Consider the following 18,289-nt stretch of genomic DNA (forward strand, 5'->3'; position numbering starts at 1 on the left):
GTTTTAATTAGTTCTTAAAAAAGAATAACAACTTCAGTTTACAGTCTACATATGTAATTATTACATAAAACTATCTTAGATCATATATCATATAAAGATTCACCCCGCTAGTAAAAGTATTTTAATCAACGTAGCAATGCTGAGATTTAAGAGTTTTTTAGGATAATTCCAGAGATAATATAGCCCAGTGGATAAATAAAAGGTAATCATTTGGATACAATTGTTATTGTTTCGCTTGCATTTATGCAATTCTGTTGAAGGTCCTGGGAAACCGTCCTCTGCTAATGCCGTTTAATGGGCGGTTATGCCGTGGAGATTATATTAAGCTGTAATCCTATCTTATCCGATTTGGCTTTCATATGCTTCAAGGCTGCTGGCTGTACTATCTGAACTAAAATAGACAGACAAGGCGGTGAAGTGCCGTATACAACATTTATATGTACATATATAGATGCCAGCGAAATTCTTCAGTTATCGGATGGCAGTAATTGTGCTGTGGATGGTGATGGTGTTCGGACTCGACTCGCTTCTTTGTGCATAAATCAGTCGGAAATCGCGTTAAAATGTGCTCCAATTGATTTACTGTTGACTTATTGCTGTTTTCATTCCCATTTAATTCAGTTCGTTGCCTTGTTTGTGCGAGGTCACAATGTATTTTCGCCTTTTGTCTTTAAAAATTCTCATTATTGCCCCGACTGTCCTGCAAAATGTTACATAATGATGAGTGAAGCAGAAACACAAACAGGAAAAGTGTAGCATGCCTCGGGGCGCACACGTTTTTGCCCTCTCCCCCACTTCTGCTCCACTATTCCAGTCCGTGACCCGCCCCATTGTTTATTTAGCATTGATTTATGCATTGAGTGTTTTAAATGTGGGCGTGATATTTATGTGTCCAGACCGATGTTTGTTCGTCTGTTGGCTTTTTGTAGCCTGCACTTGATTTGTGGCCTGGACGAGGACCGACGGGACGGAGTCCATCCGACTCGGACGCGGTCAAGGCGTGTCTTGACGAAAGGTCACTTGATGTATGGGCTCCCCAGCTTCTTGGCTTGTGGCTAGTTTGCATATCTGGCTGCTGTGTCAGCAGTGAAAATCACTCTAAATATTATGGCTCCTGTCTGTCAGTCTGCCAGATTTCGTGACCAAGGAATGCGGGATTCGTGATAAATTTGACTAGATTTGCAGATCATTTGTACGCCAGGTCGGGCTCCTTTGTTGTCCTGTACCTTTGGTGTTTGTGTTTGTGTTGCAGTGCACTTGTCTGCTGATTTTCTCATCAGCATAACAAATGAGCGTGTACTTATTGTCTGGAGCTGTCCTCTCATTCACAGTCTTTAGGGGCGTTTGTCTAATCTGAACGTAAGAAAATGTCCTCAATACGCCAGTAAGCCATTTCAATTAGGGCAAGTCTAGTCGGGATCCGCAATGGAAATGTGGACCACATGCCAGGCTGGAAGATATCAACGATTTAATGCCGCTTAAAGCGTCAGACATCGCCTCAGCCTGAACCTCAACGCCAAGCAGCTGGAGACGAATGCCAGTGGACGCGTGTTGCTCCAGCAGACCGAAAGCTACGTGCCAGACGCTGGCAACGGCTCCTATGCCCCATGCCAGGCCCCACATGAAGGCGGTACCACCAGCTGCGCACCGGTCGCGTGTGCGGCTCGCCTCGGCTCGGCTCGGATCCTTTGTGTGATTTGTTGTGGAACGGATGTTGGCAACATGTCCCGCTAAATGCAGACACACAGGTCCTTCCTAACGAGGCTTTCAACTCCTTCCGAAATAGTTGAAATTCTTTTGTTTCTCTAGCAATTGTTTGCCATTTAATCCGTACAACGATATGTTTTAGTTTATACTGAATTTTAATTGAATTCATTTCGACTGCAATTTGCTCATTGTAGGAATTCACTTCGAACTGGAAATGAAAGCATTCCTAGATAATGGTTCTGTATGGTCATGCACCAAAAGTGGAATGTAATATATTCATACTGGGATTCATGAGAACGTGACTCGAAATCATCTCCAGTTAAGCATCGACGTAGAGGAAGCTCTTCGCTGCTCCCACATGTGGATGAGGTTCTTCCATCGAGTGTGGACGTGGCCAATAGCAAGATTCATTAAAATGAAAAAAAATAACACAAAAATGTACCACTCAAGCAAACATAATGGATGTTGGAATAAGTGCCATCGTCAGAGCAATTCACTTTATATTTAATAATTTCTTATATTTATTTATTATTCAGATGGTCCCATGAATGTACCAGTTTTGGTAAATCCTGCATAATCGTATGCTTCCAAAAAGCATGGTAGAAGAAAAAAATTTAAAACTTGGATATCCAAAATGAAATCTCACGTCCAGCACAACGCCATTTTGTCGTGGCTTAGAATAGGGATAGTACATGTCTTCAAAATGAAATAGAAAATTGTGTTTCACTGATACCCACATTATTCTGGGAAAAACTTTGAGGTTGCGACTATCCAAGCGTTACGAAAACAAGGAAAGGAATACATGGGACTATTATTTTCATTCTCAGGCAAACTAAATGCCAATTCAGGTTTATTTTAATATACCACTGCCATTTTTAACTGTCAATCTGTCAGAGGTTGTGGGAGAAGCCTGCGGCCACGATGCTGGCTGAAAGCGGTTTGGCGCAAAAAGTCGAGTTCCATGGAATGCTGTTTTTGTTCTGTCGGTTTTCTGCTCTGCTTCTGAGAATCCTGCTTTGTTCATTACCTAGGAGTTTATCAAGAAACATTGATGACCTCTTAGAGTGTGGTCTATATACTGTAATCTGAAGTATGCATACGATTTTGTGTATTTGAATTGAGATATATTTAGGTTTCATTGTGAATATTTTTAAAGTATACGCACTAAATTGTAAATACTCCATTAAGTCCGTAAACATCATTAAATACAAGATGCAAACATTTTGTGGAAGGTCGAAAGGCAAAACGTTTTGCGGCGACTGTAACAAATGGAAAGATACGCCATCTGAAGACCTAGAAACATTGTGGTTCTTATGGTCATGATTAAACTAATTGATTAAATAAATAAAATCAATTATGTGCTGTTGGATTGCAAAAATAACGCAAGAAAAGGTCTTCTATGGCGTTTTCAAATAAATAAATATATTGCAAAACAAACTACGCTTTTAGATGCAATAAATTTTATTGAACTTACAGTTTATTTTCCTTAAATGTCAGTTTTTTACAGCATATCAGATTCGTACAGTATTAGATGGTGCTTTTCTTAGAAAAGTAACAAAGAACATTTAAGAGTGGCGTTTCCTTTTACTCGAGTTTTATTGCATGTGCACTCCTTCAAAAGCGTCGACCAAATGTCGCTGTTGTTGACAATGGAAAATAGTTGTTAAATGGGGAAAAGAACAAGACAAGAATAAAAAGATCTACATACACATGTGTGAAGTATTCAGCCTTTTGTTTCTATTGGTGGAACTTTAGCTGCAATTTCTGAAAACCACAACAAGTACATTTTTATTACTTTTGGAGGTTCTTAGTATTTTTCAATTAAATGAGCAATGCGAAAAATAAGATGGGATATCAAAGAAATAACTCATTCGCTTTATTTTCCCCTATTTCCATTCTTATTTCAGAGGCAACGCCCTTGAATGAAAGGGCACTGGTTATAGTTCATTTGTAAGTTTTCCCATTAATCGATCTGATGTTTGTCTACTTATTCTCTGAGTCTGTGGAAATAATTTCTTTCGTTTAATGGCGAAAAGGATACACTGGACTGAAAAGCAGCCGGAGGACGAGCTACAATTCCATTAGAATATAAACGATTATAATAATCTCATGCAGAACTTTTTAGTGCAATCTAGTGATCGACTTGTTTTTACAACACTTTTGCAATAAATCAATTAAAAGTTTTTTTTCCTTTGCCTGGTGGCATGGAAATCCTTGATGCATGACAATTATAGTGGCATGCCCCAACAACCTCAACTATTCACTAATTAGAAACTGGACAATATTTTGGTGGCGCATTCCCCTAAGGTCTGAAACTTTTTAAACGCAGCTGACAGGCTGATTTTTGGTCAACAGAAATAATTGGAATAATTAATTGAATGAAATCCATTGCTCACTTTTAAATTAGTGAAATGCAATTTGTCTCTTTTGAGGTACGTTATTCCATTTATAGTGACAATTAAAATGCAGTTAATTCAATTAAAATAAAACCAAATTTCAATCGGAAGTGCAATCGGATAACTACAAAAAGTAACAGAGTGAAAAGCGTTGGAATTAAATATTCAATACACCCACAACAACATTTTCACCTAAAGAATCTTGTTGACTTGCCAGATGGAAGTGGCTGCCTCTTCAGCTGCCGTCCGACGAAAAGGACACTTTGGCTGGTTCCCAGGCGAATGCTAATTAATAAACTTTACTTTTGTCCCCGAGTTGAGCAGGATTCTCAACTGTCGCTGAGAGGCTGCCGTTCTCTTGCACGAGTGGCGCCTCAATTAATGAAATCTATGCAAATTGGCCTAATTTCAATTGTGGAAGTCTTCTCAATACTAGTTTCGGCTCCACTGACGTCAACTGAAACTCTACCAGAATGAGCCGCACGGACGATGATGGCGCTAAATCCCAAACAAATTAGCCCGGACACGTTCCGCAGGGCAAAAAGCACACACATCTAAGGGCAACGCGATTAAGCTCTCGTTCTAGGAACATTTCTGTTGAATCCTTAAATTGGTGCGCTTTAAGGGCAATTGCTGGGGCCGAGGAACCGACTGGTAGGGGTAAACAAAAACATAGACAGACCTCAAGTCTGGGACTGAGTCTGAGTCTGGGTCTCTGCTCAATGCCCAATGCTCAATGCTCCGTGTCCAAGGTCCGGGCTAAGACACTTTATTGTTTCGCTGGCTGCAATTGAGCCCAGTATTCCGAGCTATTTTTGGCCCTCGTCTTGTGGCCTGGACTGCGACTGAGCTGCAGCTAATCTCGAGTTGTCTGCTTTTCGGGGATTGCGACTTTTGTTTTGTTTCCCCGCCCACCGTCACCCACACCCGCAGCCGCAGGCGGGTGCCACCGGTTCTGGAAGCCCTTTCCTCAAGTGCGTCGAGTACATCCACATCGAGGCCATAAAGCAAGCACTTTTCGTTTGTTGAACTGTGACCGGGTGGGGTCGGAGGGCAGGACACCCGTCTAATTTGTTGTCAAATGCTGGCTGCCAGTGCCAGCTGTTGGCTGCTGCTCGGATTTCAACATTCCGCTTTTCATTTTAATTTGCAGTATTGTTCTGTGGCCAGGACCAGGGCCAGGACCAGGGCCAGGGCCAGAGGCTGTGAGCCTTTCGATGTTTACCATTTTTATTGCGCACTTTCCACATCAAGGATACCGCATTTTCCCTTTTGGCATGCAATTAATATTTAATTAAATCGCCTTATTCGAAATATCAATGCGTATTTCCGAAATTCCTGGAGAGCCACACTTATCCCACCAAAATCTGGCTAAGCCGAAACCAGAACAAATCAAAAATAATATTTATTCGGCATCGCCAGAAGGAGAGCAAGAGCCACAGCAAGAGTTGACCTCGTGACAACAACAATTACCACAAAAGAATCAATTGGGTTCACCGAAATATTTTTCCAAGGACCAGGACTAGGACCTTACGCTATATATAGATGCACGTACATATATGTACAGCCTGAAGTCCTGTTTGCACAGCTTTACTTGAAGACTCGACCAACCGCATCGGGCCGGAGAAATCTGTTGATTTCTTGTTCGACCGCAGTGTGCATTTTTAATTGAAGGCTAGTTGAGACGTTTTGGCCAGATTCTAATTTGCTCGCCTACGGCATAAGTTGATCCGTTTGGCATTGATAACAATGGGTTGGAGGAAAGAGGAGACTCTGGAGGGCCCTTGTGCTAACACGATGATGGGTACCATGGGAGCTGGGGGAACTTTGTCCAGCTCTTTGCTGGCTCGTTAGGTGCAGACAAGGACCCGTGCAGAATGACCGGGCGGCATGCGGCATGCATGTGAGGGTGCTTGGCTTTAAAATCTGGACATGGACATGACCGGCTTATAGACAGTCTGCCTGCCACTCTGAGTCATGGTTATTTGCTGTTCCCTCTGACAGAACAACAAATGAATCTGCTGCTTTGGAAAGTGAAAGTTTGTCGCTCATAAACTGGAAGAGTAATCTGAAATGTCTGTGCGTAATGACCGGGACAATATGCGGACTGTGGAGGTCTCCGGCTCCAGCAGCATATTAAAGCCCTGTTTGAAGGGTGAACAAAATGCGAATCAGAGAACTCTTCGTCTTCGTCTCCGTCAGGGAGCTTTGTGCGAGGAGCTGTTGGCCGTTAAACTGCTTGTCTAGACCATGAGTAAATTTATGGCTCTGATTAATATCTTTATTGTGTCAGATTATGATTGACTAGGCGGCAGGCCACACAATTTATTGATGAAAGACCCGCTCTTGTCCATTTTGGGAAGTTCCTTTTGCTCCTTTCAAAAGCCCTGCACTCCACGATGATGGACGAGGATGGCGGTCCATTGTATTTTATTGGCAGCACATCACCAGGCTCCTTCCCCGGCAACAGGGCGTATGAAAATCTATTCAAAGAAGCTAATTTATATTCGAGGGGTAAGTACGCATAAAGTCACACCTTAACAGATCTGTCGTTTGCCTTTCCATGATCAAATTTCCCAATCACTTTTCCGTGAATCTGGATCCACTGCTTTCGAAAAATCATTAATAATAATGCCCAAAGAGCGGGAGCCATAATTCCCGTTTATTTAAGATTGAACTTGATTTATTTACTGATTCTAGCCCTGCTAGGAGTATCCAACACGTGCCAATACGCCCGGATTACAAGCCCTTTCCTGGCACTGTACTGCACTCACATCCATTTCAATTTTAATACAGAGCTTCCCCGAAAGCCCCCTTGAGTAATGGGTCTCTCTCGGCCACTTGGCCAAGTGCAGACTGAAATGGCTTAGCTGGCAGATGCAGATGCATGGGGAGGATGCCTTTAGAAGTCGCTGGCAAAATGCCTGCCAATTCCCAGGAACAATGGCGGGGCAAGGCGGGGACCGAGTGCCTGGAATTCCTGTTCGAGTAGCTCGAGCAAAGGTGAGAAGCTCTTACTTACACGCACCAGGCGTTTGGTTCAGGGGTATACACTTTTCTTGTAGATTTATGCAAGGGGCGCTCCGCAGGCTGCTAACTCGTTTCCTGCAAAATTTAGTTGAGGGTCACAGGGGGTTCCTTGAAAAGATTGAATATTTTAAGATGCTGGTTGAAGTCCAAGTCGAACTGGTGGCGGGTATCCCTTAGTCGCTACTCTTAGTGCTCCACAATAGCGTTCTTCCTTGTTCTTTCGTGTCTCGAGAGGATGAACTCAAGATGCAGATGAGCTGAATGTTTTTGGCACGCATTGTGCAAAGAAGTGGAGAGGTTTTTGCTGTAACGTTGGCAACATTTTCTTTATTTATTTTTTATTCGTGTTATTTACTCGTAGCTCAGCACTTAACACTTAACACTTAATTTATGACTGCACTACTCTAGGATGCGGTAGATGCGGCGACGACGGGCTATGAGGCTCTATCTGTGGCGGGGGCAAGAAAGTTTGTCACGTCACTTCGATGCCTCATTAACTGGGCTTATGCCCCACATAAATCGTCTGGCCCACTCGTGGCCGCCATCGCCATCTTCTCCATCGCCGTCGTAGATTTTATTTTTATGGCCAATTGGCAAAATGAAATTTGCATGCAAATCGCCAAAGCCAAAGCCCACGATTCGAGCCCTTTTCCAGCCGGACAAAGTTTTTCACAAGCGGCTCGACTCGTCCACAGATCAGAAAGTTTATTGTGCTAACTAAACAATGCCTAACTAAGCATACCCACGGCTATCTCTGCCTGCGCCCTTCACTGGGAGGAGTGCGCGTCGTCCCGCTTCTGTCTTCGCTTTCGCCAGGGAAACTTGCGCGACTCGCGCGGCGTTCCGGCCTGGAGGGTCTCTGGGTCGGGGAGGCTGTGGCTGTGGCTGCCACTGTAGGGAGCCGTGGCAGCCGTGGCCGCTGCTACAGCTTCGTCGCGACGGCTTATGACCCGCGATAGCTTGAGGCGTGTGGCCGGCTGGCTGTTCTCTGGCTGCTCCGAAGACGAGGGCGTCACGAGCATCGCCCCGCTCTTGGTAGCCATTAAAGCGCGCTTTGCCCGCACGGAGGCGTAGTGCCGACCCACATCCACCACCTCGGTCTCTAGCAGGGAGTTGGCGTCGCCCAGCGAGGACAGCTGAGAGACCTGGGCCGCCAGCATGCGGTGGGGCACAGCACTGCCTGTGCCGGCGCCGTAGAAGTCCTGCTTGCGGATGCGTCTGCCAGGTCCGTTGGTGGTACCCCCGCCTCCACCTCCGCCCATGCTGCTGCTGTTAATCGTCGTTGTCGTGGTGGTGGTGCGAATGCTGTCCTGCAGCGACAACTGGTGGCTGGCGTCCCGGCATCGAAATTGCACCACTCGGTAGGAGCCGTACGGCTCCAGGGCGTTGTTGTTGCAGCTGGCCGGCTGCAGCCGCATCGATCCGTTCTGCCTCAGCAGAGCACTGTAGTTGTGCTGGTGGTGCTGGCTCTGCTGGTTGTGATGGTTCCTGGCCAGGGCAAACTGGCGCGTCAGCGTGATCTGCGGATTGGCGGGAAACAAGTCGCATTTAAGGGCCAATTAAGGAAGCGGCGGACCGCGGCACTTACCTTGAAAGCCTCCCGAAACTTGTGGCTCATGATGTTGTACAGCAGCGGATTAATGCAGGTGGACAGAAAATAGAGCACTCCGGATGTGTAATCAAGTATGCGGAAGTAATCGTTAAAGGCATCCCGGTTGATCCCAATGTTAATCAGCGACAGGCCGTACACGGCCATCAGACGCTGTGCGTGGAAGGGAGCCCAGCAGAGGAAGAAGGCGACGGCTACAGCTACTGCAAAGAGGGGCAAGGACAAAGAACATATTAAATACTCCTTCATTGCCAAGTAGTCGACTATAAAGTGCCCTACTCTGAACAATGTCCTCCCAGCGACTGCTGGGAATGTTAGGGAAACAAAAGGCACAACAAGGACTGTATCCCTGTATCCCAGGTAATCCCATCGTTCGGGCAATCATTCAAAAAATGTTTATGTACATGGGATGAACTTGTCCTGCCAGGACACTTGGTAAAATGACACTAATTACCAGAACCCTAGCCAAGCTCGTGGCTTCAATCACATTCCCAACATGAGGGGCTAATAGGAGCTTACTCGGAGGCCTTCAAGGCCTGCCCCAAACTGTGACCGAAATTGTACAAGCTCTGGGCGAGCTCCAAGGAAAAGTAATTCAATTAATTTGTTTCAACATAATTGAATTAAAAGAAAGCCTTTATCTTGTTGAATTTCTTCACGTTTATCGATCGATTGTACCTGGACCCCTATTCGACTGAATTGTTTTAAATTGCTTTAAATATAATACATATACAATTAAGGAAAGGTTGGCTCTGCTTCTTTGTAGCTTTTCAGGTCTACAAATCAGGGATTCGAAAGACCTAAAATTATTTGTACATCGTTAGCCAGAACGTAAATTGTTAATATAAATTTCTCTAGATTTAGATACATTTTAATCCTAATATCAAACACTTTAAAGTAAATAAATATATCAAATTTGTAGAAAATATTTATTTTAAGTATATATACTTTTTTTTATATTTTTTTCCACGGTGCAATATAATGCAAACATTTAAATCCAACTATTCGGGGTTCAATGCCATTTTTTCTATGGCTGTAGTATGTTTTTTTTGGCTTAGATATTTTTCTTTGAACTTTGCACATTTTCACGATGACACTTCAAAAAATACATGTATGTACATTTCTAATAAAATGAACCACAGAATGGTTTCTGGCGAGGTGCGTACGTCTCATTTAGTAAGTACGAGTATTTACCCCGTGAGTTATTTGGCAAATGCCTAGCCTGGGCCCCAGAGAGATGTATTGCCACGCTTCACGACCCTCACGACTCCCTTGATGTGTCCCCAGCTGATTACTTTGAGATGCCACCTGCCTCCGATCTGTGCACAGTCAGCTGATAGCTGCTTAATGGCTTTGAAGACGCACTTGATGCATCCAAAAAATTAACGACACCGCAAAGTTCTCCCATCCCACCACCCACCATCTATGGGGCACATTCAACTCGCACGACTCGCACGAGTACAGGCCATGTGCTAAATGAAAAGTGCTGTGCAAGAGAGGAGTGGGGGCAGGAGTGGGGTATGACGAATCTCTTGTTTGATGTCGCCAACGCAAATATGTTGACAGTGAATTTCAATTTAAGACTTTCGGCAAAAAGTTTTGACAGGCGGTGGGTGGAACGCCCCAGCCTCAATCAAGCCCCCATCTCAACGCCTACCAACTCACCTACCCAACATTCTGATGACTCGTCCCTGAGCGTTAAGTCCACGGTTGGCGTCGTAGGCCCGTCTCGGAAGCGACTGCAGCAGGCGACTCCGCTTCAGCTTCACGCCGATGAGGACGTACAGCACGCATATGGCTGTCATGGGTCCGCAGAAGAAGATGAAGCCGGACACGGCAAACACGTGGGCATAGAAGTCGTTCTCCATCTGGGGAAGGGAGATGTAAAGTCAGTTACGCCCGAAATGGTGTGAACTTGAGTATGCTTCCACCCACCGTGCAGGAGTATCCGTTGTTCTGGTAGACCACAGAGAACTGCATGGCCTGGGGCAGGGCCAGCAGGAAGGCCGCCAGCCAAATGGCAAATATAAACTTAATGGCGCGAGACAGCTTCGACATGGTGTGCTGCCTGAAAATGATGGAGTGAATGTAAAGATTAGGATGCCACATTTTATGGCCAATATTAAAGCGAATTGAATGTAAATGTTTATGAAGGAATGAACTCAAAACCTCGAGACACTCAAAGGAAAGCAACTCCAGCCTGCTTGACCACCGACCTCTGGAACCGACTCCAGGAATTCCTTGACAACTTTTCATGTCCGTCAGTTTCCACAAAGCTCCCAAGTGACTGTACTCGTATTTATTTATGTGTGTACATTTTCAAAGTGACTCTTAGTTGAAGGCACATTTCCCCGAAATGACACTCAAAAAAGCTTCAAATTTCGTAGAATATCGCAGATTTAATATTTCTGGTACGGACGTGGTCGCTATTTTCATGTTGGCGAATCCAAAAAGACACCTCTGATACACACCAACAAATATTCTGAATCACTGATTGTCGATATTAGTTCATATTAATCAACGGAGCTGACATCCAGTGTAAGGCCTTTATTGTCCTTTCATAACTTGTCAATTTGACAATAAATAATTATAATTATTATGCCTATCACTTTCATTAAACCTTATCGCATCGTATCCATGGCTTTTACTGGGGCCATATCTCATATTGACCTCTTTGTGTTCTGTTCTATTTATACTTTATACACTTTGTTAATGAAATAAAGTTAATGAATGGTGTTTGAATGATTAAGAGAATGTAATTGGCATCTGGCTATCATTGTCGGGGTCGAAACTTACCGAAACGGATGACAGATAGCGATGTATCGCTCCACGGTGAACGCGGTAATGGTGAGGACTGTGGCATTGGCAGCCATCTCTGAGAGCACGCTTTCCATAATGCACATGACGTCGGTGAACGGGTACATGTCCGGGTACCACAGGTTGTACAGCTCCTGGGGAATGCCTGGGTGAAATTGCAGAATGTAACGTTACGTATACGCAGAGTGTGCCGCGGTTGAGCTCGCTCACCTGAGACCAGCAGAATCAGGTCGGACACCGCCAGGTTGAATAAGTAGAAGTTGGTGGCTGTGTGCATGAAGTTATTCCGAGCGATCACGATGCAGGTGATCAGATTGCCCAGCACCCCGGCCACGAATATGAGGGCGTAGCAGACGGTGAGCACGGTGAGCAGGGCCAGGGAGTCGTCGGCCGACGAGTCGGCGGCCACGGCACTGCCATTGGTGCCTTTGTCTGAACTGAGCAGATTCGAAAGATTCTCGGTCGTTATGTTGAGCAGATGGGCGACATGTGTTAGGAATTTGTCATTCTGCAGCATGGAGGACGGGCTCTGATTGGGGGCAAGACTAGCGCCAGGCGACACATGAGCCATGAATGATTGATTGAGGCCATCATCGCTGCTGTCATGGGTGATGGCGCTGACGCCTTGCAACATGCTAGCAGTCCTCAATTAATTGCGGGTGCGGCAATTCCAGCTCCAACTCCAACGGGAGCCCCCGAAATCCGTCGTCTTGTGTCAATGCGTTATTAATGCTGTCTGGCGGCGGTGTTGTTTGCGCGTCCCCTGCTGCGGTGGCACATGGCTGATAAGCAGGCGACGACAGGGCCAAATTGTGCACTCGCCTGTGAAGCAAACAACATTAAAAGTCATTAGACTCAGGAATGAATTTAAATTGAATCGGCCCGGCCCGGCTACGAAACGGTGCGGCGACAGGTGGCTGTCGGGCAGATGATAGTCTCCACTACACCACCCCCAACCACTCGACGACTACGGCCACTTTGCTCTATTAATACTTCGGAAGCATCTCCAGCTAAATCTATACAGATCGCTGGCAATCAATACAATTGTGGGCCCCAAACTTTTTCTATTTGCTCGGACTGCGTCGAGTACTCGGACTGAAGCGAAAACTGATTGCATGTGCGCCAAACTTTTTCAAATGGGAAACTTTTCGAACCCACACAAATGTCGCTTGGCCCATAATAGGTCCCGGCACATGCGACGATTTAAAGATGTATGAGAAATGGCTATCGGGAGCCGAGCTAATATTTCACTCATTATGTCAGCGACACGTTTTGAATGGTGTTCTGCCTCTGAAACAGAAGCAGCCACGTAAGAGCCCCATTCCGAGGTCAGGAGTCAAATAAATGGAACATCATGTTGAAGCTAATACCAGGCTGGCTTATTGGCTTCGGCCCGCATTTTTGTGCTTGATTCTTCCAATTAATTATGTTTTCACGTTCTTCAGGGGATGTACTTGCTTAAGATGGTTTTCTGTAGCACTTAAAGTGCCCTAAAAAGTATGCTACGCATGTGAATGAAAACAGGATTTTTCAAGAAGGGCTGGGCAGGGCAGCGGCCACTGTTACTGCTACTTCCTCTTGTTGACGCTGACTAATTGGAAAAATAATTGAATTGCCAGCTCAGGTGTGAAAGTTGATTTAGATATAATTCGGCATTACAGAGCAAAACAGTAGAGCAGCAGGCACAACAAATATCGAATTGCCCCCATCGAATTTATAGAACTAGCTGCGCCATCCAATCAGCCAACCAATCCCAGAGCGGACCATATTATTGGGTGCCAATTCCATTTTAGTTTTCGTGTTTCCCCTCCCAGAGTGAAGGCCGCAAACGAGCACGAGCAGGTGACAACGAGGAGCTTCAACATTTTTTAATTAAACTCTGCGGTATCCGAAAATATTGAGCAATTTAGAAAACGAGTTCCACTCGATACTGGGGAATATATATTTGGGTGCAGGTCCTGAGTAAATTTTAATCAAGCCAGCTCTCGTATTCTGAGATGACGATGCTCACCTCCGGGCCAACAGCTGCGTTTGTATTCGTATTTGTTCAGGCTCTTCTTTTGTTAGAATTACATCCACAAGGTGTGTTGAAGTGTTTGGGTGTTTCTTTCCGATATAATGGAGTCACTGAATGGAAAATTAGTTTTGCACTTTGTTGGGCAATCAGTGAGATCTATTCAAGCGTTTGTCAATCGCTTGGGACTGATTGGGATATTTGTGAACTACAAAATGCACTTTTTATGTATTTAAAGGTTACACTTTTTCCGAAGTTTTTTAATTAAATTTATTCAACAAACTTTTGTTTATTCAGCTATAGTTATTTATTTATATTGCCTCACATATCAATCACTTAATTCATTCATCGATTCATTATTTTGGTATTTAATTGTGTTTTTTCTGTAGTATTGTTTTAATTAATGTTCTTTAATTAATTCATGTTTTCGTTTAAATTCGATTTTATTGTAATTTATTCATGTGCTTTAAGGAAATTCATTGATCAATCACATTTCAGCGAAATTTCTGTTGATTGTGTTTTTGTAACATAATAAGTTTATTCATTTATTTTGTTCGATTTTATTTTTATTATTTGATTTTTACATGTGTCTATAGTTGAAGTCCTTTTAATATGTTCAACACTTTTTCCAGTTTTCGTTGATTTAATGACTTATTTTTTAAAATTCTTCATTTATGTGTACATATGTACACTTGTTTAACTATATTTAATTGTAATTACATTTTATTTTACTTATTTAAAGGTATTTTCCAATTTCCCGAATACGATTTTGGAATATATACGTTTGGAAACAATTATTTTTCTAGAATGATTTGAATTAATTTTAATTTATGAAAATACATACATATGTATTAAATTCTTGGAATACTGCTGTGTTTTCCATCAAAAATTTAGTATTTATTTGGACACTGCACAGATATTTCTTTATGCAACTTATTATATCTCTTTTTTTTCGATTTCTTGATTTCACATTTCAATCAATCACAATTTGTGGCAAGATTTCCGAGAGTTTTGAGTTTTTCCTTTGGCTGAAGGCTCGTCAGGCTCGCGCACGTCCGGAGTTCAGCGTAGTCCGTTGAAGACTGAGTTGCCTTGCGGCAATTGAGGCAGCACTTCGCGTCTGCTGTTAGCCACAGCGCGAGCTCTGTTAACCAACAGCTCTCGCCTTGTCCTAGTCGCCCTATCCCTCTCTTTCACTCCCGGTACGACTGTCTCTCTCTCTCGGCTGGTGTGTCTGAGGTACGCAAACATCGGGAATTAATTTCATTCATAAATTCATGTACCTTACTTTATCCCGCACCAAGATGAACTCGTCCGCCTGCCGTAAGTAATGTCATACTTGTCGCATGAGTAATATCCGGGCAGACGGGCAGCTGCTCACGGAGCGGAGCGCGGCCATAAATGGCAGTCGATCCAATTGAATGGAATGACACTGAATGGTCTGAATGGTTAGTTTTTGAGTTGCTAATTGAAATTGCAAATGGCCCGAACCACTCGCACTTACTTTTAATATTTATAGCTAGTGGCGCCGCCCCTGGAAAGTGTTTAACTGGCGTTTGACTTGACCTTTAGCGAATCGGAAGGGAAGGGACGGGGTGGTCTTGCAGCAATCAACGCTCCGCGAAATCTAAGCCATTCTGGCTACCACTGTCCGACAGCTCCCAAGCGCTCGTAAAGTCGGGGAGAAATGTGTTTGTTTTGCAGGACATGACCCATTGCCGGCTGCTCCTTCTCCTGCCCCCCTTCTCCTTCGCACTCAACTACTATTCATTGGAAGAAAGAAGAAAAAACCGCATATTAATGTCGATTCAGGCCTTGGCCTTCGTCCGCAGATTTGTGGATTTGTTTTCATTTTCCCTCGACTGCCTCGGGCCTCGAATCCGATTGAAATACGGGAAACGGCGTCAGAGCTGTAGCCATCTTGTGGCTGACTTTAAGAGGTTCAGCCGCCGACAAATTTTGAGTGTAATTCGGCATGGTTGTCTGCTCGCGGTAAATATGCACAATATCTGAAGCGTGACCACAATCCGGTCAGGGTCTGGAGCGAGCTTAAGAGGCTTAAGCCATTAAGGATATGCCTCACATAGTGGTCGATCTGGGAATGGAAGGAATCTCGAGAAAATCCCGCTTACACGAGTGCCCTTAAAAGTAATTTGAAAGCATCCGAATGGTGTTTGTGGTCTTACAAACAGATTCAGATTTTCCACACACTTTGATCTGCCATAAAAACGATTAAACGGGCGTTAAATTAATTCTGCACAAAAAAACCTCGGCTCATAATCTGAATTTGGTGGTCGAGCTCCTGGGTTATTCATGAGCCCTTCAACTCGAGGGTGAATAATGAAAGCGTAATCGCCATCAATAATAGGGCCTCAATTTCTGACCTCTGCGCATTGCGTATACGCAACGATGCCGCCTCCGTGCCCGTGTCCGTATCCCTGTTCGTGTCCGTGTTGTCTGTCAGTCGAGATAATTCAATTGGCCAGCAGATTGTGGCAACTGCTGATTAGCATAATGCCCTCCGACACACATGTGGACCACCGACTGAGAGCAAATGATGGGGTCTAATCGAAAAGGGTCGACCACAGCTTTGATGGCCCAGCAGTTGGTCTAGGGCTGGCTCTGGGTCCTGTGCAGATTACCCCGATTTACGAGTGCAATGAGACAGCCACAGCCCCTGATTGCGTCTTTGGCCTGATGAACGATGGCTGCAAATGTAATTTAGAGCGGCTTCGAATGCGTCAAGTCATTTGAGCTACTGCTAATTAAGTGCAATTAAACTAAATGCGAGTGTCCTTGGCCTTTCAGTGGGCCTAGTCCGGTTCGGGGCGAGCGTTGAACCGGGTCAGGACGAACGTGTCGCTTTACATAGTTGGCCTTTAGTGCGGTCCCACACATATGTAGGAATGAAGTTTATTTGGACTTCATTACTCATACAACCCGTGGGCTGAAGTTTATGTTTGACGTTCGAAATTGGCCATCTCGAGTGGCTCTGAGGCTGCCCGGGAATGCCATTGCCGATGGAGGCCATTGCCGGGCTTTTAACCAAATGAAGCCCTGCTGGACTCGGACTCGGACTCGGACCCGGACACGCACACCTTTTTTCGGGGAATTCAATTATTTGAAAGGCTGCGCACTACATCTGGGACTTCGGTGCCAATCGAAGGCTACAATTAGCCACGAGAACTGAAATTTTGTCAACGACTTGTTGAGCGCGTGCGAGAGTTCAATAAATTGAGTTCGGGACGCAGGAAAACCCCAAGCACCGAAACATCAATGCCCTAACAGGGGTTTGAGGATCTGCAGGACTGTAAAAAGTTCAATGCAGGACGGACCGTACCCGAAAGGCCCCTTCAAATGGCCCCATCAATATCGCTCGCTCTCTCTCTCCTAATGAGCGATTTTTAAGCTCAAATAACACGACAAAATAATGCCACTTTCTGTGCGACAGGGCTACATGGGTTGGTCGAACTGCAAATGACTTTCGGCTTGCCCTTTTCGGCTTGCAATAAAACTAAATGAATTGGAAACTTGCAGAGAATTCAACCAAACTGCTGACGAGGATGCCGCCGCCTGATGACAAGGTCCTGGGCTCCGATGGCAGAACTTCAAAATGCCCAACACAGTTCGACGCGACTCCACAGGCGCCTTGAATCTGATGTCATGCCTCGTGTTCGTAAACAGCAAAGCAAACGAAATTCCTCAGTTCAACTGAAAGCAAGTGAGGACGCTCCCCCCGTTCCCAGGACTTCCTCTCGTGTCAATAATCGGGAGCCAAAGTTTCGACTGGGAATGCCTTTGCAGCACGTGCTCTGTGTTAGCTCTCGTACAAGAGCCCTAGGGGAGGGCAGCGAGATGGCAGCCAGATATCTGTGAAAACACAAAGTCAGCCCCCCGACCCCATCTCCATTTTGTTTGCTTAGGTTTTTGTTTTGATTGAGTGCCAAAAAAATTGTTTCTTATTATTTGCATAAAAATTGAGAAATTGAATTGCAATGGATTTGATTGTTTGTTTGGCTATTTTTATTTTTCAGATCGAATAAAAATAGATACAAATACTTTTCTATGCTGCACCACTAGCCGGAGGATGGCCGTTGAAGGAAAACACGACTTTTATGGGCCGCAAAGCTCTGATAGATTTTCCCGCACATGGCCATAAAAGTAAGCCCCCGGGGTCTAATAAAAACTCCCCTTGACTGATCATAAAAAGAAAGAGAGCCATGCCTAGGCCATCCGATTTTGACGGTTGTAATCTGGCATCGACAAAGGGGATTCTGAAATTAATTCTTTTCCCGTAGGTATCACTAGCGTCGGCCATTTCACCTTTACGCTTTGGATTGGTGAATGGGTGGCGTCGAAGGTCGCCATTTGCATTGTCCTTTGGGTCTGTTAACATAATAATCAAACAATTTGCCGCCTCGGCCAAATTAATATGCCACTAAATAAGATAAAGTGCATGGTACTCCGATACTATTTGCATTTTTATTACCCTTGCCCTCGGCCTCGGCCTGGTCCGTAGACCCCCGTTTAGGGCCCCTCCTCCTACGCAGAGAGAGCGCCGTCGCAGAGAGCCAAAAAGCAACCGGTAGTTCTTGGCTGCAGCGTCGGCAGTGGCAGTGGCAGCGACTGTGACTGCGGCAGCGGCATCTCTGTTGCGTCGCTGTTATCGTCTTGGCCCGAACAGTCCGTGCCGGCCAATATTTTGGCCAAATTCAG

The 18,289-nt window shown here is 44.8% G+C and overlaps 1 protein-coding gene across 1 annotated transcript; it reads right to left on the reverse strand.

Moving 5' to 3' along the window:
- Nucleotides 1-7,445: 7,445 nt before the first annotated feature.
- LOC108157742 (neurotensin receptor type 1) lies at nucleotides 7,446-14,208 on the reverse strand. Its single transcript, XM_017289920.2, has 7 exons — nucleotides 13,571-14,208; nucleotides 11,770-12,381; nucleotides 11,539-11,704; nucleotides 10,678-10,810; nucleotides 10,412-10,610; nucleotides 8,722-8,945; nucleotides 7,446-8,653 (listed from the first exon to the last, which is right to left on the reverse strand). Exons 2-7 carry the CDS (start codon nucleotides 12,191-12,193, stop codon nucleotides 7,901-7,903), a joined length of 1,899 nt encoding a protein of 632 aa, XP_017145409.1. The 5' UTR covers nucleotides 12,194-12,381; nucleotides 13,571-14,208; the 3' UTR covers nucleotides 7,446-7,900.
- Between the last annotated feature and the right edge of the window lie 4,081 nt (nucleotides 14,209-18,289).

The sequence above is a fragment of the Drosophila miranda genome, chromosome 2, assembly GCF_003369915.1.
Source record: "Drosophila miranda strain MSH22 chromosome 2, D.miranda_PacBio2.1, whole genome shotgun sequence".
Classification (NCBI taxonomy): domain Eukaryota; kingdom Metazoa; phylum Arthropoda; class Insecta; order Diptera; family Drosophilidae; genus Drosophila; species Drosophila miranda.